At 37.8% G+C, this 24,869-nt stretch overlaps 1 protein-coding gene across 5 annotated transcripts in view; it reads right to left on the reverse strand.

Annotated features, from left to right (window-relative positions):
• Window positions 1–24,869, reverse strand: part of RXFP1 (relaxin family peptide receptor 1) — a 139,165-nt gene that overhangs the window by 22,941 nt on the left and 91,355 nt on the right. For 4 of the 5 annotated variants that reach the window (XM_053216776.1, XM_053216778.1, XM_053216775.1 and 1 more), the window contains exons 6-9: window positions 14,829–14,900; window positions 10,237–10,308; window positions 10,079–10,150; window positions 9,397–9,471 (exon numbers count right to left, since the gene is read on the reverse strand). In XM_053216776.1, coding sequence (XP_053072751.1) covers window positions 9,397–9,471; window positions 10,079–10,150; window positions 10,237–10,308; window positions 14,829–14,900 — 291 coding nt within the window. The remainder of the gene's footprint in view (window positions 1–9,396; window positions 9,472–10,078; window positions 10,151–10,236; window positions 10,309–14,828; window positions 14,901–24,869) is intronic. The other variant, XM_053216777.1, reaches the window with a different exon arrangement.

The raw sequence follows: 24,869 nt of genomic DNA on the forward strand, positions 1-24,869 counted from the left end.
CAAGCCAATGCTATCCTTGGCTTTATAATTTCTAATTCAGGGAGATAAATGTAGACCCTACTTACACTCCCTTGCTGTGTGATGCTATGTCACCATCAGAAGTCTGGTCTGAGCAGTGAAACTTGTCAAAAAACTTATGTTTAGTGTCTCTTTTTCATGGTGATCATGAAAGCATCCTTTTATTGCCCGTCTTTTATCTTTTGTTAGGTTTATCGTGGAAGTTTGTAGGAAAGAGAGTTAGCTGAGGTTAGGGATATACTTTCAGGAATAAATACTTGTCCTTAAATCTACTCAGTCTATCCCAACACTTAGTTTACTCTTCACCATATAATATAGAGCTATTCAAGAATAATTGTGACGAAAGTATATGAGCTGAAGTGTGACACAGCTACTAAAATCTGCAGGGGAAACATGGGTAGCATTAAAAGAAGTACCTATATTCTGCTGGCTAGGCTACATGTGGGAAAATTGGTTCTGTTTTGGGCATTGCAATAAAAATAAATGTTGACAAATCAAGGAATATTTGAACAATCTGGAAGACCAAGATGTAAGGGGTTTATAAACCAAGTCAGTTGAGGAAAAGGGTGTATTTGTAATGGAAAAGAGCGAAATAAGAGAGATATATTTGAAGTCAGGCTGTAGAAGATATTATAGGGTTCTCCTATGTTGCATCAGATTGCAAAATTAGATTTTCTGGTTGAATGACACAAAATATTTAAAGTTCAAGCTCACAATCTATAGTGTCCAGGGAATAAGCTTATTATCACTACAGATATTTAGCAGAGGAAATATATTGTAATTCAAGAATTTTGTAGATAGGATTTCTGTACTATACAGAATATTACATTAAGTCTTAAATCTTAATTCTAGGTCATCCTTCTAAAGAAAAATTCTACTAATCTATTAAATTGGAAATTAAGTGCTTATGGTACTGCTTTTTTTGGTCGTCAGCTTTGGTCTAAGCTTTTGGTCGCTCACAATATATATTGTCAGTAACAGAGACTGTCCATTTCTTTCCTCTTTTACTGTCGTTACCCCGAGTCTGCCACCAGATGGTGATGCTCTCTTAAGTCTCACACAGTATTCTTAAGGTGAGTTGATAACACTTTTCTTTTTAGCTACTATTGTAACTTTCTTTTTCCTATTAAGCGAACAAAAGCATTTAAGTTAGTATCAATTCATCATTGGTATAAATCAGTAAGAGGTACACACCGAGCCATAAATTAGGGACTTTTGACTAAATTGTTAGTTTAATTTTGAGTTTATTTTAACATTTATTTGGGAATTTGTTTTGGCTTTCTTCCCACAATTAGAGGTTTTTATCCTTGATACACAGGGATCTGGTTTGAGGCATACAAATCTGCTTCTTGTTCCTTAGCTCCAAGCTCTAAGGGAGTTGACAAGGAGTGTTTTCATTACTTTATGTCTAGATTACTTTTCCAACTTAATGAGCCTCTGAATTTACCCATTTAATTTTTTCCCTTTATACATGGTCAAGTTTGGCTAATCTGGTCATTGGTTGAAAGTGAAAATATGGTTCTTTGATCTGAAGAACAACAAAAACAAAACCCCAAAGCATCAACAATCTTGCCTGTTTCTTCTCAACTTCCTCTCTTATCCCCAGGAATGTAGTGGCATTCTAAACACGCAAATCTCGTAAACCTCTACTTCCTCCCCTACCTTCCAAAACCTTTCTGGCTCCTGTTTCATGGAGAAAACTGAGGTGACGAAGCAGGGAGAAGCCCTTGACCTTCTGCCCAACATCTACAAACTTACCTGTATATGCACCTGGTCTCCTTCTAGTCTCAAGAGGAAGAGATGACCCTTCTCCTGCTTTAGGCTAATCCCTCCATCTGTTTTCTTGAGTTTGGCTTATGTATGTGTATGTCCTAAAATATATGGTCAATTTTGGTGAATGTTCTTTGGACATTCTTTGCTTTCAGGTTTATTTCTATCAGAATTAGGTGCAGGCACATATAACAGACACCCAACTATAACAGCATAAATACACATCTACTGTTAAGCAGTCCAGGGCTAGTATGGTAGTTTTACAAAGTTGTTAGAAACATCTTTCATATTCACTGTTTACATGCCCTTGTCTTCATGGTCCAGGGTGATGCTAAGCTTGAGCCATCATATCTACGTTTTCTGGATAGCGAAAGAGAGGAAGTGGATGCCTTTTTCTTTTTAGGGAGATTCCCCAGAAGTCCACATGATACTTCTTCCACATCATTAATTAGAGCTTAGTCATGTGGTTACATCAAGATGCAGGGAAGTCTGGGAATGTAGTATTTTAGCTGGGCACACTGCTGTCCCAAATAGATCAGTTCTGTTATTGAGAAGTACATTGCACTTTGATATACATCAATTAGAGTTAGTTCATTAATTATGTTATTTAGTTCTTCATATCCCTTTTGGTTATACTTGATATTTCACGGATGAAAAGAGGTGGATTATTATCTCTTATTCCTTGTGTATGCCTGTTATTCCCTTTGGTAACTATATGAATTATTTGGTGCGCATATACTTATAATGTAATGCCTTTTATTAGAAATTGCACCCTGTTGGGGCGCCTGGGTGGCTCAGTCGGTTAAGTGCCCAGCTTTGGCTGAGGTCATGAACTCACGGCTTGTGGGTTTGAGCCCCTCTTTGGGCTCTGTGCTGACAGCTCAGAGCCCAGAGCCTGCTTCATAGTCTGTCTCCATCTCTCTCTCTGCCCCTCCCCTGCTTGTGCACTACCTCTCTCTCTCAAATATAAATAAACATGAAAAAGATAATAAAAAAAGAAATTGTACATTGTAGCATTTAAATGAACTTAGTGTTGTTTAATGCAAATTGGCCAGAATTTTATTTATTTAGATAAAAAATATGATCCCTGCTTTTTAAATTTTGATTTGCATCTACATGGAATACTTTAGGCCAGCCTTTTATTTTTGATCTTTCTTAATTACTTATAGTTTTTTGCTTGTTTTTTTTTGTAAATAGCGCTGAATTAGGTTTTGTTTTGTGAGCCAATTTGAAAATCTTTTCCTTTTCAATAGATAAGTTAAGCCCACTTAAGTTTATTGATATGACTAATATATCTGACTTAAGTCTTCTATTTAAAAATCTTACTGTGTGGTGGGGTGCCTGGGTGGCTCAGTCGGTTAAGCATCTGACTCTTGATTGTGGCTCAGGTCATGACCTCATGAGTTCGTGATCTCATGATCTCACGATCTCATTCATCCAGCACCGTGGTGGGCTCTGTGCTGAGAGTGCCAAGGCTGCTTGGTATTTCTCTCTCCCTTTCTCTCTGCCCCTCCCTTGCTTGCACATGCACATGCACGTGCGCTCACTCTCTCAAAAATAGACATTAAAAAAATTTAAAAATATTACTATATGGTTTTATAGGTTAAAAAGCTTTAAACAAATATAAAAACTCTTGGGGCGCCTGGGTGGCTCAGTCAGTCGAGGGTCCGACTTTGGCTCAGGTCGTGATCTTGCGGTTCGTGGGTTCGGGCCCTGCATCGTGGTCTGTGCAGACAGCTCAGAGCCCGGAGCCTGCTTCGGATTCTGTGTTTCCCTCTCTCTCTGCCCCTCCCCCACACGCACTCTGTCTCTCTCTGCCTCTCAAACATAAAGAATACTAATTAAAAAAATTTTTTTTAACAAATAAAAACTCTTAATATTTAGAAAGGTTTGTATATTCTATTGGTTATATTTATAATGATAATTTTACCCAATACAGTCTGTCTTTCTTCTTTTTTTTTTTTTTAAGTGTTTATTTATATTTGAGAGAGAGAGAGGGAGTGAACCTGAGTAGGGTAGGGGCAGAGAGAGAGGGAAACAGAGGATCTGAAGCAGGCTCTGCACTGACAATGGAGAGTCTGATGTTGGGCTCGAACTCACGAATCATGAGATTATGACCTGAGTCCGAGTCAGGTGCTTAATGGACTGAGTCACCCAGGCACCCCAATACATTGTCTTTCTTAGAGAGTAACAATATTTATTAGTTTCCTATAATAAGAAATGATAAAATGAGTATATATTATTTTCCTTTCTGCTTTTACTTCTCTCCCACCATATGATTTTGATCAGTTATATGCTTTTTATTAATGTTCACTTTAGGAATCTTTCACCTTAGGAATATCAAATATCTGCATTTTAGTGGATTTGTTGGTTTTAACTGGTGTCTTATGACTCCTAGTTAGTTTTCTTTATATTTCTGTGGTTATCATCTTAATCATTTTGAAACTGTTTACTCATTTAAGATTATTATTATGTCTTCTTGCTGAATTGACCCTTTTATCATTATGTGATATACCTCTTTATCCTTGGTTATCGTCCCTGTTCTAAAGTCTATTTTTTTTCAGTATTATTTTGTAGATGATAAAGTTCCTTCTCATCAGTAGAAAGGGAGCAATGTTGTTTTGCAGTTCTATATCCTAAGCATAATATTGTTGGAATAGAATTGTAATACATGTCTCTTTGATGACTTTTTCTTTATAATTCATATTATGTTCTTAAAACTGAGCCATGTTGATTGAAGTAGGGCTGGTTCATTCATTTTAAATGTGATATATGTATCACATTTTATTTTTTCTGTCTGTTTCCACATCTCCAGCACCTTGCTCCATAGTGTATCCCTATCATTGTCTGTATTTTCAAATTCTTTATACCCGCTTCTCCTGTCTACAAATAAACTTGCGTTGTCTCATATAGGAGTAAGTTTAATTTACCCTCTTGCTCTTTAGTTTACCTTTGGCTATTGCCTCATGTGCTTATTTATTACTTATATTTCTAACTTATTGAATTTCCCAACTTCTGTTGTGGTGTTTACAGTTTTTATTTTTTGCTTTGAAAGAACTATAATAAAGGCCTTAATCTATTGCCTGTCATGTATCTTGCAAGCAAATTATCCTGGGCTGTCATATGTCTTTTATTTTATGTGTATTTTTCCACTAAATCAGTTAAAGAATATATATATATTTTTACCAACACATCTATCAGATATTTTAGTTTATGCTTTGCTAAATAAAAGTTCATGTGCAAAGTAGAGGCACTTTATTTATTTATTTATTTATTTATTTATTTAAATCCAAGTTAGTTAACATATAGTGTAATAATAATTTTGGGAATAGAATTTAGTAATTCATCACTTACATGTAACACCCAGTGCTCATCTCAGAAAGTGTCCTCCTCCTTAATGCCTCTCATCTCTTTAGCCCTTCCCCCTACCCAGCACCCCACCAGCAACCCTCAGTTTGTTCTCTGTATTTTAAGAGTCTCTTGTGGTTTGTCTCCCTCTCTGTTTTTATCTTATTTTTGCTTCCCTTCCCTTATGGTTCATCTATTTTGTATCTTAAATTCCACATATGAGTGAAATCATAATGATATTTATCTTTCTCTGACTGACTTATTTCGCTTAGCATGATACACTTTAGTTCCATCCATGTTGTTGCAAATGTCAAGATTTCATTCTTTTTGATCGTCAAGTAATATTCCATTATATTTACACATACCACTTCTTTATCCATTCATCAGTTAATGGACATTTGGGCTCTTTCTATATATACTTTGACTATTGTCCATAGCACTGCTATAAACATTGGGGCACATGTGCCCCTTCGAATCAGCACACCTGTATCCCTTGGATAAATGCCTAGTAGTGCAATTGCTGGGTCGTAGGGTACTTCTATTTTTAATTTTTTGAGGAACTTCCATACTGTTTTCCAGAGGGGCTGCACTAGTTTGTATTCCCACCGGCAGTGCAAAAGAGTTCCTTTTCTTCCACATCCTCGCCAACATCTGTTATTGCCTGAGTTGTTAATTTTAGCCATTCTGATTGGCGTGAGGTGGTATCTCATTGTGATTTTGATTTGTATTTCTCTGATGATGAGTGATGTTGAGCATTTTTTCATGTGTTGCTTGGCCATCTGGATGTCTTCTTTGGAGAAGTGTCTATTCATGTCTTTTGCCCATTTCTTCACTGGATTATTTGTTTTTTGGGAGTTGAGTTTGATAAGTTCTTTATAGATTTTGGATACTAACCCTTTATCTGATATGTCACTTGCAAATATCTTCTCCCATTCTGTCAATTGCCTTTTGGTTTGCTGATTGTTTCCTTCACTGTACAGAAGATTTTTATCTTGATGAGTTCCCAACAGTTCATTTTTGCTTTTGTTTCCCTTGCCTCTGGAAACATGTCAAGTAAGAAGTTGCTGCGGCTGAGGTCAAAGAGGTAGTTGCCTGTTTTCTCCTCTAGGATTTTGATGGCTTCCTTTCTTACATTTAGGTCTTTCATCCATTTTGAGTTTATTGTTGTACATGGTGTAAGAAAGTGGTCCACGTTCATTCTTCTACATGCCACTGTGCAGTTTTCCCAACACCATTTGCTGAAGAGACTGTCCTTACTCCATTGGATATTCTTTCCTGCTTTGTTAAAGATTAGCTACCCATATGGGGCATCTGGGTGGCTCAGTTGGTTGAGCGTCTGACTTTGGCTCAGGTCATGATCTCACAGTCTGTGAGTTTGAGCCCCGTGTCGGGCTCTGTGCTGACAGCTCTGACGGAGCCTGGAGTCTGCTTCGGATTCTGTGTCTCCCTCTCTCTCTGCCTCTCTCCTGCTCATGCTCTGTCTCTCTCTGTCTCAAAATAAATAAAAACGTTAAAAAAAAAAGATTAGTTATCCATGCATTTGTGGGTCCATTTCTGGGTTCTCTATTCTGCTCCATTGATCTTCATGTCTGTTTTTGCACCAGTACTACACTGTCTTAATGATTACAGTTTTGTAATACAAATTGAAGTCCAGGATTGTGACACCTCCAGCTGTGCTTTTCTTTTTCAGGATTTCTTTGGCTATTCGGGGTCTTTTCTGTTTCCATATAAATTTTAGGATTGTTTGTTCTAGCTCTGTGAAAAATGCTGGTGGTATTTTGATAAGGATTGCATTGAGTGTGTAGATTGCTTTGAGAAGTATAGTCATTTTAACAATATTTGTTCTTCCAACCCATGAACATGGAATGTTTTTCCATTTTTTGCGTGTCTTCTTCAGTTTCTTTCATAGGCTTTCTATAGTTTTCAGTGTATAGATTTTTCACCTCTTTGGTTAGATTTCTTCCTATGTATTTTATGGTTTTTGGCACATTGTAAATGGGATCAATTCCTTGATTTCTCTTTCTGCTGCTTCATTATTGCTGTACAGAAATGCAACTGGTTTCTGTACATTGATTTTATATCCTGTGACTTTGCTGAATTCTTGGATCAGTTCTAGCTTTTTTTGTGGAGTCATTTGGGTTTTCCACATAGAATATCATGTCATCTGCAAAGAGTGAAAGTTTGACTTCCTCCTTTCCAATCCAGATGCCTTTTATTTCTTTGTGTTGTCTGATTGCTGAGGCTAGGACTTCCAACACTGTGTTGAATAACAGTGTTGAGAGTGGACATCCTTGTTGTGTTCCTGACCTTAGGAGGAAAGCTCTCAGTTTTTCCCCATTGAGGATGATATTAGGTGTGGGTCTTTTGTGTATGGCCTTTATAATGTTGAGGTATGATCCTTCTATCCTTACTCTCTTGAGGGTTGTTATCAAGAAAGGATGTTGTATTTCGTCAAATCCTTTTTCAGCGTGTATTGAGAGGATCATGTGGTTCTTATCCTTTCTTTTTTAATGTGATGTATCACACTGATTGATTTGTGGATATTAAAATAGACCTGCATCCCATTAATAAATCTCACTTGATCGTGGTGAATAATTCTTCTAATGTATTGTTGGACCTGGTTTGATAGTATCTTGTTGAAAATTTTTGCATCCATGTTCATCAGGGAAATTGGTCTGTAGTTCTCCTTTTTAGTGGGGTCTTTGGTTTTGGAACCAAGGTAATGCTGGCCTCATAGAATGAGTTTGGAAGTTTTCCTTCCGTTTCTATTTTTTGGAACAACTTCAAAAGAATAGGTGTTAACTCTTCTTTAAATGTTTGGTAGAATTCCCCTGGAAAGCCATCCAGCCCTGGACTTGTTTGGGAGGGAGATTTTTGATTACTGATTCAATGTCTTTACTGGCTATGGCACTGTGATTAGTTTTAAAAGAAATGAATACTTATAAAGCAAAAATTATTATTACTGGCATTAAAATTGGGATAATGTTATCAGGAATGCATATGAAATGAGTTATTTTAGATAGCTAAAGTTTAAAGATGGTAACTTTAGTGATGAAATTGTAAAAAGTCCACCTATTTAGTAGTATAACTTAATCATTTAAATTTTTATCTGAGATGTATGTTTGGCTGCCTTTTTAAAGGCAAAGGAAATGTTTATTAGTGTATTGCATAATATCTCCTACATTTGCTGCTGGTGTCAGTGCATGAATTTTTAATTGCTAATTTATGTATGTAAATATTAACCAATTTTGCTTTATTATTAAGTTTGGATTACTGAGCACATAATAACTGTTAATGTGCTCATTTGAAACAAAATTTAATTACAACAAGGAGATTGAACTTAATTTGCCCTTTTCTTGAATACTTTAGCTGTCATCAATGCGGGTACTGTGCTGTCATACCAAGACGCCCTCTGGACTTAGTAATGACTCCGGGGATGTTTGTCTTCCCCTAAATGGTTCCAAACTAGTGTGTTTTGAATTATTATGTCTGTTCTTTATAGCACTCCCATTCCTGCTTTATTATCAGGTTGATAGTTGTCACTTCTCACTGATGTTTTGAACTTCATCTTTCCCCTCTACTTTTAATCTGGCACTTCTAATCTGCTGTGAGCTTAAAAATTAAACAGCAAACAAAACTTCTGAGAATTTCACACAAAATGAGACACAGAGGAGGTTTTCATATAATACTGTATATGCGGTTTATTGTTGAACTTTTAAACAGTTATTTTGGTCACTTATTTCTTCATTTTTACTGTGTTTTAAATAGGCAAATTTACTGGTTCTTAATAGGTAGAGTGATTCTTATTATCATATGCAAAGCTACTGTGTAAAAAACCTTATGGAACATATTCTGTTGTGATTAGAGTTAAATATAAATTCTAAATATCATGTTCTCATTATGCAGAATTTAGGAATGAGGCTAAAGTGATTTAGTCTTTCTGTATCAAATTAAAAGGTGAAAATAGATTGACAGAGGGAAGGAGGAGGAGATGTTCTATAGCTACTGTGACATCCTTTCTGTCTTTTTTCTTCCTGCCTCTCAATTTTTTTGTTTTTAAAAATGGTTTATGTTGGCGAGAATCTAGAGGAGTTAGTTTAGTCAATGGGGCTGTTCAGTAACAAAAACATGCTAAAGTAATCTGAGGAAATATGATATGACATTAACAACCTATCATTTTTAAAAACCTAATATCCAAAGGGAACTAGGCAAAACCAGAAAAGTTAGCTGACTCCTTTAAGGAAAGGTACAGCAACTTACAGCCAGTGCAGTCTTGGCATGTGCTGGCAAAGAGGTTTATCCGGCAAATGGGTGAGGACATTATTCATCAGTGCTCTGAAAAAGAAAAGAAAGAGAAGAAGTCACCTTTTTCTGGTTCTTTTTTCATCTTAAGTCAAATATGGTATTATCACTATTCTTTATGAAACCATGAAAATCTATTAAGTTAGTTATCTTCTCTTTTTTTTTTCCTGTAAGTTTTGTTATATTTGAGTGCTTGTTAGTAATAAAATTCAACAAATGATAGTTGTCATATGGAGGAAACAGCAATGTTAGTAACTGAAAAAAAGCCTGTACCCTTCAAAAGTGGGTAGTGAGAAGGAGGTGATTTTAAATGAATATTATTATTATTATTATTATTATTATTATTTTACTAAGATGAATACAGGGCAGTAGTGGTATGCTTGAGAATATTTCAATAAAATATAGCAGTGAGGCTGTATTCAGTTTTGAGGGGCTGATGTTCTAGAGGACAGAAGGTCTTATATAATTGTTAAAACTACAATATAGCCTCATAGGATATGATTAAGAGATGATTTTTAGTCAGAAAGGCCTTTCTGGGGCTTGAACAATTCCAAATTTAATGCTGTTAAACTTAAGGCAGTAACTTTTATTCATGTCTTTTCTTTCCATTGAAATAGTTGTCTTAATTTTTAGTACTTACAAGAGAATAAGAGAATTTAGTCCATAAAATGTTAGTGGGGAAATTCGACTGAGGTGATTATCTTCAATTATCCTGCCAGCCAGAAGAAAAAATGGATTCATTTATATATTTAGAATATAAAAACTAATACTATAAAATGACACATAAATTAAACATACAGCCATTCTAGTCTGTGGAGATCTTCAAAAACACCCGGCTTCAAGAAAGTTATTCTGTTATGACTGAGATACCTGAAAAAAGAGAAATGACTACAGTAAATGTGTTATCTCTTTCTTTTTCTTTTTTTAAGATTTCATTTTTAAGTAATCTCTACACCCAATGTGGGGTTCACACTCACAACCTTGAGACGGAGGGCTGTATGCTCTACTGACTGAGGCAGCCTGGCACCCCAAATGTGTTACCTTCTTGATATCTAACAATAAGGAAAGGAAAAACAATAATCATCCATCTTAGATTTTCTTGTATACTATTCTTATCAGATCTTTTCCCTTCTTTTGGGTCTCTAAAAGTTCTTTATCACTTACCTTTTCATGTCTAGGTTTTAATTCCCCCACAATCAATCAATCAATCAGTCATTCCATTCATTTATGCCTTTATTCATTAAACTATTTTGGGTACCTATACTCTACGGCAGTGTGCTAGGCATATCATCTCTTTCTTTGAGGGGCTTTGAGTCTAGAGGGAAGACAGAGTATGAACAGGTTATTACTGCAACATGGGGAAAAGAGAAGCGTATGATGTAGGGTTGCTCTGAATTGCAGAGGAGAAGGCATCTGCCTTTGTTGGGGGCAGGGACTGCAATGCTCGGGAGAGTCGGGAGACAGAAGGCTTTACTAGAGAATGCACAACTGGATGGATAGAGATTCGGATGAAGATACCATTCACAAAACAAAGAATGGGTAGGAGTTAACGTAAGCAGAGGAGATCGCTTATGCAGAGGCAAGAGAGATGAGAGAGAACAAGGTAAGGGATCACCAGGTATTTCAGTGAGGCCTCACCATGAAGGCATTGTGAAGAGGGACAGGGGATGAACCTGGGAGGCAGGCAGGGACTGTTCTGGAAAAAAGGACATGGCGACATTGTATGCTTGTTAAGGAGTTTGACATCCACCTTTTCAGTTCTTACTCTTCTGCAGATTGAGTCAACTCTGTTCTGTTCATGTTTCTTTCTTTGTTTTTAATGTTTTTATTTATTTTTGAGAGAAAGAGAGAAAAGTGAGAGAGACAGACAGAGAGAGACAGAGAGAGACAGAGAGAGAGAACTAGTGGGGGAGGGGCAGAGAGGGAGACACAGAATCCGAAGCAGGTGCCAGGCTCTGAGCTGGTAGCACAGAGCCTGATGCAGGGCTTGAAATCCTGAACCAGGAAATCATGACCTGAGCTAAAGTCGGAGGCTTGACCGACTCAGCCACCCAGGTACCCCTTGCCACGTTTATTTCTACCTCCATGTCCATACAGCACTTTGCTGCTCTGACTCTGACGTCAGATAGTTCAATTCCTAGCTTTGCTACTTATTAATAGTGTGACCTTAAGCAGTTAACTCCTGAAAGCCTCAGTTTCCCCAACTCTAAAATGGAGGTAATCTTAGTACCTACTTTATTGGGTTGTAACACGTCATAAGCATTCAGTACATATTATTTATGACGCCTCTATTCATGCCTCCCATTCTTATATCCGTCTTCCTTTTCCCTTCTGCCTATGATTCATATGCAAGTTTTACTTCAAATTTCACTTCCACAGATATATGGACCAGACTGATGTCGCACTTTTCTCTACTCTTATAATTTGACAGCTTATAAAATTTCTCCCGCTGGGAGGCTCCCCGTTCCCACCATATTTGACTTTTGCTTAGGGGTAACAGGAGATGATGCCCCATGTTAGAGCCACTTCTCTCCTTGCCTTGTAGGTCTAGAACCCCATTTGGGCACAGGAAGGGTAAAGAATAGCTACAATACTTCCCTATGACCGCCTCAGGGGGCTCCGTTAAAAGCCAATAGCAATCCCTCAGGTAAAAGCATTTGATCCACCCCTGTACTCTATACTCATCTGTTTTTCCCAGTCCTCTTCATTTTCCCCAGCCATCCTTCATTGCTCCAGACCCCAAACAGTCACTTGTTTCAGTGAAACTTAACAAGAATTTTGGTCTGAACAACACGGGTTTCGGATTTAATCGTTCTCTAATTGTTCTCTAATTGTTGTGTGTATATTGGCATAGTTTCCCACCCTAGATCATAAGCCTCTGGAGAGCAAGAGGCATGCCTTGCCCCAGTGGTATCAAAGCCCTTTACCTGAAATATTAAAGTGTAAACTGTTGGAAGGCAGCATGTCTGACTTATCTTTCTGTGCCACCTCCCCATGGTGTCTTGCTGAAAAAGTTGCACATTGTAAGGACTAATGAATATTTACAGGTGAATGAAAAGGAGGAATCTAATGATTATCTATGAAAACCCAGAAGTATGTGACATCTTTAACATCTAAACAATAGTCCAGTGCTATGAATAACCATGGAAAGAGATGGGGAACTCTTTAAAATTTGTGGTACTATCCTTCACATCCCTTGGATACTAAACCAAGACTGTAGTATCTTTCACACCCATTGAACATTAAACCAAGCAGACACTGCTTATAAGTTTTGAACAGATTTATGCGGGGTTGGAGAGAAAGATAGGAGCCTGATGGGAATGAATCCAATATTGACTTTGGGTGATTTGCCAAGACACAAAAGAGCAGGGATGGGATAGAAGGGAAGAGGACTTGGTAAAAGTGGTTACTGTTAAGACTCTGAGTCTCCAGGGCCCTTCTTCCATTTTGCTAGTAAAATTATTAGACAGCTGTCTCTCAATCCTAAACCCTGATACCACAAACTAGGAATCGGACTGGAATGAGTTTCTTGGATTAGGATTAAAAAAAGTGGTGTAGGATAGAAAACAAGGCGACAGAAATAGAAATATAGGGAGTTGTTGATTTATGTGCCTTTTGGTTATATTTCCATACAATTATTTCCTATAGGAGGTTAGGTTCAGATGCTGAAATGGAATATTTAGTAGACTATTTTATTTACTTATATATTTACTTAATTTTTTAAATTTTTTAGAGAGAGGGAGAGAGAGAGTGCATGAGCAGGGGAGAGGGGCAGAGAGAGAGAGAGAATCCCAAGTAGGCTCCAGTCTGAGTGTGAAGCCTGATGTGGGGCTTGAGCCCATGACTCTGGGATCATGACCTGAGCTGAAATCAAGAGTTGGACACTCAAACAAACGACTGAGCCATCCAGGCGCCCCAAGAAAACCAATTTTAAAAAGCTTTGTTTTTAACTACAATGAAATACGACTTCATATCCATTAGGATGGCTGTTTTAAAAAGACAAACAAATTCTTAAACAACAAAACCTCAGAAAACAAGAAGTGCTGGTGAAGACATGAAGGGATTAGTCCCCTTGTATGTTGTTGGTGCAGATGCTGTGGAAAACGGTATGGTGGTTCCTCCAAAAGTTAAACCTGGAATTACCATGTGACTCATCAACTCCCCTTCTGGGTATATACCCCAGAGAATTGAAGGCAAAGACTCAAACAGATATTTATATACCAATGTTCACGGCAGCATTATTCATAATAGCCAAAAGACGAAAACAACCAAAAATGTTCACTGATGGGTGTGCATGGAAAAACAAATGGATGAACCTTGAAGACATCATGCTAAATGAAATAAGCCTGACACAAAAGGACAAATATTGTATGGTTCCACTTAGGGTAGTCATATTCAGAGATACAGAAAGTAGAATGGTGATTGCCAAGGGTCAGGGGAGGAGGAGTTACTGTTTGGTGGGTACAGAGTTTCGGCTTGGGAAGATGAAATGTTCTGGAGATGGATGGTGGTGATATTTGCACAACAATGTGAATATACTCAACGCCACAGAACTTCACATTTAAAAATGGTTAAAATGATAAATTTTATGTTATATGTATTTAATCACAATAAAAAAGCTTTACTCTTTTAACCTTACAGTGCTGTATGTATTCATAAAAGCAGGAGTAGTGGAAAAAGAATTACTGGAAAAGTCTGGGTTTTTTCCTTCGAAGATTCTAATTATCATCATCGTTTCTTATTTTGAATAAGTTCTTTATTTTATTTTATTTAATTTTTTTTTAACGTTTATTTATTTTTGAGACAGAGAGAGACAGAGCATGAACGGGGGAGGGGCAGAGAGAGAGGGAGACACAGAATCGGAAGCAGGCTCCAGGCTCTGAGCCATCAGCCCAGACCCGGAGGCGGGGCTCGAACTCACGGACTCACGGACCCTGAGATCGTGACCTGAGCTGAAGTCGGACGCTTAACCGACTGGGCCACCCAGGCGACCCTATTTTGAATAAGTTCTAACGGCCATCATTCCTGTCACCATGGCCAGTATGTATTGAGTTCTATTTATGCGTCAGATGTAGTGCGCCTAATTCTTCCCAGGGATTTCCTCGTTTGTTTCTTACAACAATCCTAACGAAGGTACTGTTATAATTTGTATCTTACACTAGAGGGAATCAATGCCTAGAAAGGAAAATAAATTGCTCAAGTTTATAGACCAAGGGAGTGGTGAATCAGGACTTAAGTGGAAGCCTGTTCAAGTCAGAATTCCATGCCCTCGACCATAGTGCCCTGCGTGCCCCTTCAACTGTTGTGGGCAGGAGAGCTACCATGGAGGGCGGTGGGTCAGCCTGACAGACCACAGTGGAATGGGCAAACTAATTGGCACTGGTACTTACAGTTTAGTAAGACTGTATAGTCCTCTGAAAGCATAGATGGATATGGATCTAATATTATTGTTTTGCAGGCACCTGTGAACATAATTATAAAAAAAAACATAATGAAACAGAATTTCAGTTTTGCAAGATGTAAAGAGCTCTTTGGATGGGTGGTGGTGAGGGTGGCACAACAATATAAATGTACTTAATGGCTCTGAATGTAATTGGTTTAAGATGGTACATTTTACAGCATATGTATTTACCACAATAGACTTTTTTTTTTTTAATTTTTTTTTCAACATTTATTTATTTTTGGGACAGAGAGAGACAGAGCATGAACGGGGGAGGGGCAGAGAGAGAGGGAGACACAGAATCGGAAACAGGCTCCAGGCTCTGAGCCATCAGCCCAGAGCCTGACGCGGGGCTCGAACTCACCGACCGCGAGATCGTGACCTGGCTGAAGTCGGACGCTTAACCGACTGCGCCACCCAGGCGCCCCTAGACTTTTTTTTTAATTAAAAAAGGTAAACATAACAAAATAGTGAAACTAGATATGTTATTTTGTTTGCTATTAAATTCGTGTATGATTAGGCTAGTTTTTATTTAGAAACATAGTTGTAAAGATAAACATGTGATAGTTAAAATTTAATATTTTAACTTTCTTCTTTTTCTTTTTTGCTTTTCAAGTTTTTATTTAAATTCTAGTTAGTTAACATATAAGGTAAAATTGGTTCCAGGTGCAGAATTTAGTGATTCATCATTTACATATAACATCCAGTGCTCATCACAACAAATGCCCTCCTTAATACCATCACCCATTTAGCCCATCCCCCACCCATCTCCCTCAATCAACCCTCAGTTTGCTCTCTATTGTTAAGAGTCTTTTATAGAGTGTTTCCCTCTCTCTTTTTTCCCTTCCCCTATGTTCATCTGTTTTGTTTCTTAAATTCCACATATGAGTGAAATCATATAGTATTTGTCTTTCTCTATTTCACTTAGCATAATACAGTCTAGTTCCATCCACATAGTTGCAAATGGCTAGATTTCATTCTTTTAGATGGCTGAGTAATATTCCATTGTATGTATATACCACATCTTTATCCATTCATTATTGATGGACATTGGGCTCTTTCCATAGTTTGGCAATTGTTGATAGTGCCGCTATAAACATTGCTGTGAATGTGACCCTTCAAATCTGTATTTTTGTATCCTTTGGGTAAGTAACTAGTAATGCAATGGCTGGGTTATCAGGTAGTTCTATTTTTAATTTTTTGAGGCACCTCCATCCTGTTTTCCAGTGTGGCTGCACCAGTTTACATTCCCACCAATGGTGTAAGAGGGTTGGCTCCTCTTTCTCCACATCCTCACCAACATCTATTGTTTCCTCTGTTGTTAATTTTAGCCATTCTGACAGGTGTGAGGTGGTATCTCATCATGGTTTTCATTTGTATTTCCCTGATGATGAATGATGTTGAACATCTTTTCATGTGTTTATTAGCCATCTGGATGCCTTCTTTTGACAAATGTCTATTCATGGCTTCTGCCCATTTATTAGCTGGATTATTATTATTATTATTATTATTATTTGAGTGTTGAATTTGAAAAGTTATTTATATATTTTGGATACTAGCCCATTATCAGATATGTCATTTGCAAATAACTTCTCCCACTCCATAGATTGCCTTCTAGTTTTGTTGATTGTTTCCTTCTCTGTGCCAAGAAGTCCCAATAGTTTATTTTTGCTTTTATTTCCCTTGGCTCTGGGGATATGTCTAGTAAGAAGTTGGTACAGCCAAGGTCAAAGATGTTGCTGCCTGTGTTCTCTAGGATTTTGATGGTTTCCTGGCTCCCATTTAGGTATTTTATCCATTTAGAATTTGTTTTTGTGTATGGTGTAAGAAAGTGGTCCAGTTTCATTATTCTACATGTCACTATCTAGTTTTCCCAAAACTATTTGTTGAAGAGATTGTATTTTTTCCATTGGATATTCTTTCCTGCTTTGTCAAAGATTTGTTGACCATATAGTTGTGGGTCCATTTCTGGGATTTCTATTCTGTTTCATTGGTCTATGTGTCTGTGTTTGTGTCAGTACCATACTGTCTTGATGACTACAGCTTTGTAACATAGCTTGAAGTCCAGAATCGGGATGCCTCCAGCTTTGCTTTTCTGTTTTCAGAATTGCCTTGGCTATTTGGAGTCTTTTGTGGTTCCGTACAAATTTTAGGATTGTTTATTCTGGCTCTGTCAAAAGTGCTGGTGGTATAGGGATTGCATTAAAAGTGTAGATTGCTCTGGGTAGTATAGACATTTTAACAATATTCTTCCAATCCATAAATATGAAATGTTTTTCCATTATTTGTGTTCTCTTCAATTTCTTTCATAAGTGTCTATAGTTTTTAGAGTACAGGTCTTTTACCTCTTTGGTTAGGTTTATTCCTAGGTATCTTATGGTTTTTGGTACAATTGTAAATGGGATCGAGTCCTTGATTTCTCTTTCTACTGCTTTATTATTGGTGTATAGAAGTGCAATTGATTTCTGACATTGATTTTATATCCTGCAACATTGCTGAGTTCATGTATTCATTGTAGCGATTTTTTTTGGTGGAATCTTTCAGGTTTTTTACATAGAGTAGCATGTTGTCTGTGAAGAGTTTAAAATTTCACTTCTTCCTTGAAGATCGGATCCCTTTTATTTCATTTTGTTGTCTGATTGCCGAGGCGAGGACTTCCAGTACTATGCTGAACAACAGTGGTGAAAGTAGACATCTCTGTCATGTTCCTGACCTTAGGGGGAAAGCTTTTAGTTTTTCCCCATTGAGGATGATATTAGCTGTGGGTCTTTCATGTATGGGCTTTATTATGTTGAGGTATGTTCCTTCTATCCTTACTTTATTGAGGGTTTTTATCAAGAAAGTATACTTTATATTGTCAGATGCCTTTTCTGCATCAATTGAGAGGATCAAATGGTTTTATCCTTTCTTTTATTAATGTGGTGTACCACATTGATTGATTTGCAAATATTGAACAACCCCTGCATCCCAGGAATAAATTCCAGTTGATGGTGGTGAATAATTCTTTTGATGTACTGTTGAATTTGATTTGTTAGTATCTTGTTGAGAATTTTTGCATCCATGTTCATCAGGGATATTGGCCTGTAATTCTCCTTTTCAGTGGGGTCTTTGGTTTTGGAATCAAGATAATTCTGGCCTTGTAGAATGAGCTTGGAAGTTTTCCTTCCAATTTTTTTTTTTTGGAATAATTTGAGAAGAATAAGTATTAACTCTTCTTTAAATTTCTGATAGAATTCCTCTGGAAAGCCATCTGGCCCTGGGCTTATTTTGTGGGGAGATTTTGATTATTAATTCAATTTCTTTGCTGGTTATGGGACTGTTCAAATTTTCTATTTCTTTCCAATTTCAGTTTTGGTAATTTGTATGTTTCTAGCAATTTGTCCATTTCTTTCAGATTGCCCAGTTTGTTGGCATATAATTTTCGTAATATTCTCTTACAGTTGTTTGTATTTCCGTGGTGTTGGTTGTGATCTCCCCTCTTTCATTCATGATTTTATTTGTTTGGGTCCTCTCTCTCTTCTTTTTGATAAGTCTGGCTACAGGTTTGTGAATTTAATTAATTCTTTCAAAGAACCAGCTCTTAATTTTGTTGATCTGTTCTACTGGGTTTTTGTTTCTGTATTGTTTATTTCTGCTCTAATCTTTATTATTTTCCTTCTTCTGCTGTTTTTAGGCTTTAGTTGCTGTTCTTTTTCTAGATCCTTTGTGTAAGGTTAGGTTGTGTATTTGAGACTTTTCTTGTTTCTTGGGTAGGTATTTATTAGTATATACTTACGTCTTGGAATTGCCTTTGCTGTATCCAAAAGATTTTGGACTGTCGTGTTTTCATTTTCATTTGCCCCATATATATGTTTTTTATGTCTTCTTTAATTTCCTGGTAGACCTATTCATTCTTTAATAGGATGTGACTTCAAGTTTCATTGTGTGGTGGTCAGAAAATTTGCATGGTATGATCTCAATCCTTTTGTACTTGTTGAGGCCTGGTTTGTGACCCAGTATGTGACTTATTGTGGTGAATGTTCTGTGTGCACTTGAAAAGAATATATATTCTGTTGCTTTAGGATGAAATGTTCTGAATATATCTGTTAAGTCCATCTGGCTCATCTGTCTTTCAAAGCCACTGTTTCCTTGTTGATTTTATGCTTAGACCATCTGTCCATTGTTGCAAGTGTGGGTTTAAAGCCCCCACTGTTATTGTATTATTATCAGTGAGTTTATGTTTTTGATTAATTGATTTATGTATTTGGGTGCTTTCAATATGGGAGAATAAATACTTACAATTGTTAGATCTTGATGGGTAGACCCCCTTAATTATGATGTATTACCCTTCTTCATCTCTTGTTACAGTCTTTGGTTTAAAATCTAGTTTGTCCAGGGGCGCCTGGGTGGCTCAGTCTGTTTAGCTTCCGAATTTGGCTCAGGTCATGATCTCGCGGTTTGTGAGTTTGAGCCCTGCGTCAGGATCTGTGCTGACAGCTCAGAGCCTGGAGCCTGTTTCAGATTCTGTGTCCCCACCCCCCACCCCCGCCCCACCCCTGCTTGTGCTCTGTCTCTCTCTGTCTTTCAAAAATGAATAAACATTAAAAAAAAATTAAAATCTAGTTTGTCCAGGGGCACCTGGGTACCTCACTCAGTTAAGTGTCTGACTTCGACTCAGGTCATGAGCTCATGGATCGTGAGTTTGAGCCCTGCGTTGAGCTCTGTGTTGACAGCTCAGAGCCTGGAGCCTGTTTTGGATTCTGTATCTCCCTCTCTCTTTACCCGTCCCCTGCTTGTGCTCTGTTTCTGTCTCTCAAAAATAGACACATGTTAAAAATTAAAAAAAAAAAATCTAGTTTGTCTGATATAAGTATGGCTACTCTGGCTTTCTTTTGATGTCCATTAGCATGATATATGGTTCTCCATCCCTTCAATTTTAATCTGGGAGTGGCTTTAGGTCTAAATGATTCTCTTGTAGGCAGCATATAGATGGGTCTTGTTTTCTTTATCCATTCTGGTACTCCATGTCTTTTTTTTAAATGTTATTCATTTTTGAGACAGCAAGTGGGGGAGGGGTAGAGAGAGGGGGACAGAGAATCTGAAGTGGGCTCTGTACTTACAGGCTGACAGCAGTGAGCCTGATGTGGGGCTCAATCTCACAAACTGTGAGATCATGACCTGAGCCGAAGTTGGACACTGAACCACCCTGGTGCCCCTACTCTATACCTTTTGATTGGAAATTTTAGTCCATTTACATTCAGAGTGATTACTGTTAGATACGAATTTAGTGCTGTTGTAATACCTGTAAAGTTGGTGTTTCTGGTGATGTTCTCTGTTTCTTTCTAGTCTTTGTTGCTTTTGATCTTTTTTTCCCCATCAAAGAGTCCCCTTTAATGTTTCTTGCAGGGCTGGTTTAGTGGTTGTACTCTTTTAGTGTTTGTTTGTCTGGGAAATTCTTTATCTCTCCTTATATTCTGTATTACAGCCTTGCTGGATAATGTATTTTTGGCTGCATATTTTTCCCATCCAGTACATTGAAAAATCATGCCACTCCCTTCTGACCTGCCAAGTTTCTGTAGATAGATCTGCTGTAAACTTGATGTGTCTTCCCTTATAGGTTAAGGACTTTTTTCTCTTGCTGCTTTCCAGATTCTGTCCTTGTTTGTGTATAGTCAGTTTGACTATAATATGTCTTAGTGATGGCTGGCTTTTGTTGATTTTGATGAGAGTTCTCTGTGCCTTTTGGATTTCAATGTCTATTTCCTTCCCCAGATTAGGGAAGTTTTCAGTTATAATTTGCTCAAACAAACCTTCTGCCCCCTCTTCCTTGCCTTCTTCTTCTGGGACCTCTATGACACTAATGCTATTATGCTTAATGGAATCATTGAGTTCCCTAAGTCTACATTTGTGATCCAATATCTTTTTTTTCCTCTTCGTGTCAGCCTCATTGTTTTCCATAATTTTATCTTCTATATCATGGATTCATTCCTCCATTTTATCCATCCTTGTTGTCACTACATCCAGTCAGTTTTGCATCTCGGTTATAACATTTTTTTTTATTAGGCCTTACTAGTTTTTAGTTCTTTTATATCTGTGGTAAGGTTCTCTCTGGTTTCTTCTATGCTTTTCTCAAGGCCAGCTAGCATACTCATGATTGTTGCTTTATATTCTGGTTCAGACATATTACTTATATCTGTTTCGATTAGATCCCTGCCCATTACATCTTCCAGTTTTTCTTTTTGGATGAAGTCGTCCATCTTGGCCTTTGCCTAGACCTCTGTCTACTGTGTGTTAGGAGAACCTGTTTTGTTTCCTGCTTCTGAGAGTAATGGTTATATTAAGAAGAAGTCATACTGTCCACGGCCTGGTACTTCAGGACATTTTTTTGGTGTTATGTTCTGTGCTTTCTGCTATTGTGATTTGGCTGCTCTTTCTCTTAGATCAGTCCTCTGCAGAGTTTCTCCCTGCCTGCAATGTGGAGTATTTGGACCTGGTCCAGTGTTTGGCATGTTTTAACTAGAGATGTTTTGGTCTGCTTGTTAGAAAAGGCTAGATCCTGGGGTGCCTGGGTGGCCCAGTTGGTTAAGCTTCCAACTTCAGCTCAGGTCATGATCTTGTAGTTCGTGGGTTTGAGCCCCACATTGGGTTCTCTGCTGTCAGCCTGTCAATGCAGAGCCCATTTTGGATCCTCTGTCCCCTCTCTCTGTCCCTCCCCCACTCATTCTCTCTCTTTCTCTCTCAAAAATAAATAAACATTAAAAAAAAAAAAAGGCTAGATCCTATATCCCCCAGAGCTGAGGCTTTGCACACTCTATGATCAGTGGACTTGGTATTTGCAGGGGGGTTTGTGGTAGTCTTCTGGGGGAGAGACCTGCTGAACTGGTTCTCAGGCAGACTTGCCTTTGTAAAGATGACCCCGCAGGACATATTGGGATGAGGCTTAGTGTAAGCTGGGGGTGCTGTGTTGCTCACAGAAGTGCTGATGGGCAGAGGGAAAATGGCATCCCCCACTCTGTCATCTCTAGAGAGGGGAGTTCATGCCTGTTCAGGAAACCTTTACAGAAGAGAAAACAGTCTCCTCTCTTGTGTCTCAGGCTTCTTCCATCAGAAACCCTGCGTTCATCCTCTCTGTTTCCAAGCCGTCTATTCTTCTGGCAGCACAGTACTCCTGTGTTTTATCTCAGGCATGTGAGTAAGTTTCAAAGCTCCAAGTTCAGGGATGCAGTATAGCACAGACCCACACTGATCCTCTGGAGGAGGGTCTTGCCACACTGTGGCTGGGGCTGGTTTCTCCCAGAAAAGCAGATGCACGACCATGGGGGCTAGGAGTTTATGACAAAGCACACCCAAAAGCTGGCTTCTAGGTTAGCTACCTTCTGTAGGTGCCCGTGCTGCTATGCTAATTAATGGGAACATTCAATGATGCCCACCTTCTCTTTTGTCCCCTGAGAGGCAGTGCTGCCTCTCCCAAATGCACTCCAAGCAGAACTATTTCTCCCTGTGTGACCTAGGGGATCCTCAGAGCATGCTGTCTGCTCCTGGGCCTCTGCCCTCTTTCCCCACAGGAGCACCACTAAACCCACTAGGAATGACCGTGGTGATTTCACAGACTTCTAAAACTTTAGACTTTGAGCTCCACTACTTATAAAAACTTGTGATTGTCAGCCCCTCTCCTTTTCCAAGTCAATGGTTTTGGGGAAGAGTTTTTCTTGTGCAATCCCATGTTCACTGCTTTCATGCTCTCTCTCTCTCTCTAGCTTTCTCCTCTCTCCATGATCAGGGCTCCTACCCTTCTGCAGCCCTTGCAATTTTTTTCTCCCCCAAATCAACTCTCTGCAGCAACTAACTTCCATGATGCAGCTGTTTTTCTCCCTCTACTTGTGCAGTTTTGCTGTCTCAGTCCTCAGATCGATTTCTTGGGTGCTCAGAATGATTTGATATTTATCTGGCTGTGTTCGAGGGATGAGGCAAGCAGAGGGTCTTCCTACTGCTCCACCATTTAACTCCTCCCCTTGAATTTTCTACAAGTGAAACTTTAATGCACAGTAAGGCACTCACTTATCAAACAGGCTCAGAAGTCAGACTTTTTAACATTTCCTGCTATAATGGAAATATAGGTGTTTAGGATAGTGCTGGCAAAAGTACAAAATGTGACACCTTTAAGGCCCCAAATCATATTCCATGTTAATCACAAATCTGCTAAGCAAGTCAGCTCCAATTTCATTAATTTGACACTCCAAGTCTTGCTTTAAAAAGTGTTTGAAGAAACTTATAAGAAGTATTTATGACAAAAGAAAAAAAAGGAATAAAAATAAAGACTAGAAGAATATAAATTAGACTAGCATGTCAAGACAAGAATGTAGTTTTATATAATTAACTAGATTGGCCTGTGTTAATTGGAGGTCAAAGGAAACAGAGACCAGAGCACAAGAAATTGCATCAACTGCATCCTTGTAAAGCTTTGCATTTCTGCGTGCACTGGCCCCAGATTGTAGGGAATGACAAGGTAAGGCTTTGAGCCTGACTTCCTGTTCTGAGTATAGGCCATCGTTGTCCTTGAGGGTACTCTGAAGTTTATATATATATATTTATAAATATTAGGAGCAATAAGGAAGAAACCAATACGAACAAATTCTTAGTTAATTAGAAATTTTGACTAAAAAAGATCCTCTATTTCTGCAACATGCAAGAAAACCTAACTTTGATTGTATGATGTTACACAATAAGTTATGTTAAACTATAAGTTTATTGTGCATATAACAATTTCACAGAACATGTTATGGTTCCAATCACATAATAGGGGATGCATCTTCCTCACTAATACACAGAGAAACTTTAGCATGTATTATTTGTTTCTAACTATTTTAATAATCTGCTAAGCAATAGACTGTATTGTGTGGAAGTTGAGCAAGGCTTATCTCTAATAACCAGGTAGAATTTTTTTGTTGTTGTAATTAGGCTATTTTGATCTATTAGGTATAACAAATTGGCTATTTGAGAATTAATTTGGGGCTCCTGGCTGCCTCAGTCAGTAGAGCATATGACTCTTGATCTTGGGGTTGTGGGTGTAAGGTTGGGTGTAGAGATTACTTAAAAATAAAATCTTAAAAAAAATTATTAAAATGTTTATTATGGAAAAATGCTAAACTACCATTACATAAACCTGAATTTTGATATTTAAATTTGAAGTCCTAATTCCTTTTAAACATGTGGACATAAGGTGGTGCTACAGATCAGAAAAATTCTTCATACTCCAAAAATCAGGAAATAAAATACAGAAGCATCCTCTTGAAGATTTTATATAATGCCTAATTTTGAAAAGCTCTTCTCTGCTGATTGCTGAACATCCAGAATAAAGTTTTGAAAGTAATTTTTATTGAAATTTTTATTTTTAAATATGAAACATACTTTTTTTTCAGATTATCTGGGTTTTGAGTACATTTCATTTAATGAAGTAGATTAATATTTCTTCTGATTTTGCTTTCTATTTTTTAATCTTAATTTTTTTAAATGTTTATTTATTTATTTTTGAGAGAGAGTGTATACGGTGGGAGAAAGGCAGAGAGAGAGAATCTCAAGCAGGCTCTGCACTGTCAGCACAGAGCCTGATGTGGGGCTCAAACTCATGAACCCTGAGATCATGACCTGAGCTGAAATCATGAGTCAGACACTTACCCGATTGAACCACCCACATGCCTCATATTTGTTATCTTAAAGAAGAATATACAGATATACATCTATGTGTGAAGTTTCTTCAGTATAAAACCAGAATCAAAAGCAACATAGGTATGAAAATGAAATGAAGAATTCTGAGATCTTTTCTAGATAGCGTGATTCATGAACAAGATATTTAAACCCAGCAGTTCAAGTATGATATGATTTAGTCACAAAGTTGGCCTAGATATTAGGTAAACATACCCCGGACCATTATGGATTTTTGGAGTATGTATGAAAATGCTAAACTGATGGCAATCTAGCATGTCAGATACTACTTGAGGCCAAAAGAAAACTC

Source organism: Acinonyx jubatus, chromosome B1 (assembly GCF_027475565.1).
Source record: "Acinonyx jubatus isolate Ajub_Pintada_27869175 chromosome B1, VMU_Ajub_asm_v1.0, whole genome shotgun sequence".
NCBI classification, from domain to species: Eukaryota; Metazoa; Chordata; class Mammalia; order Carnivora; family Felidae; genus Acinonyx; species Acinonyx jubatus.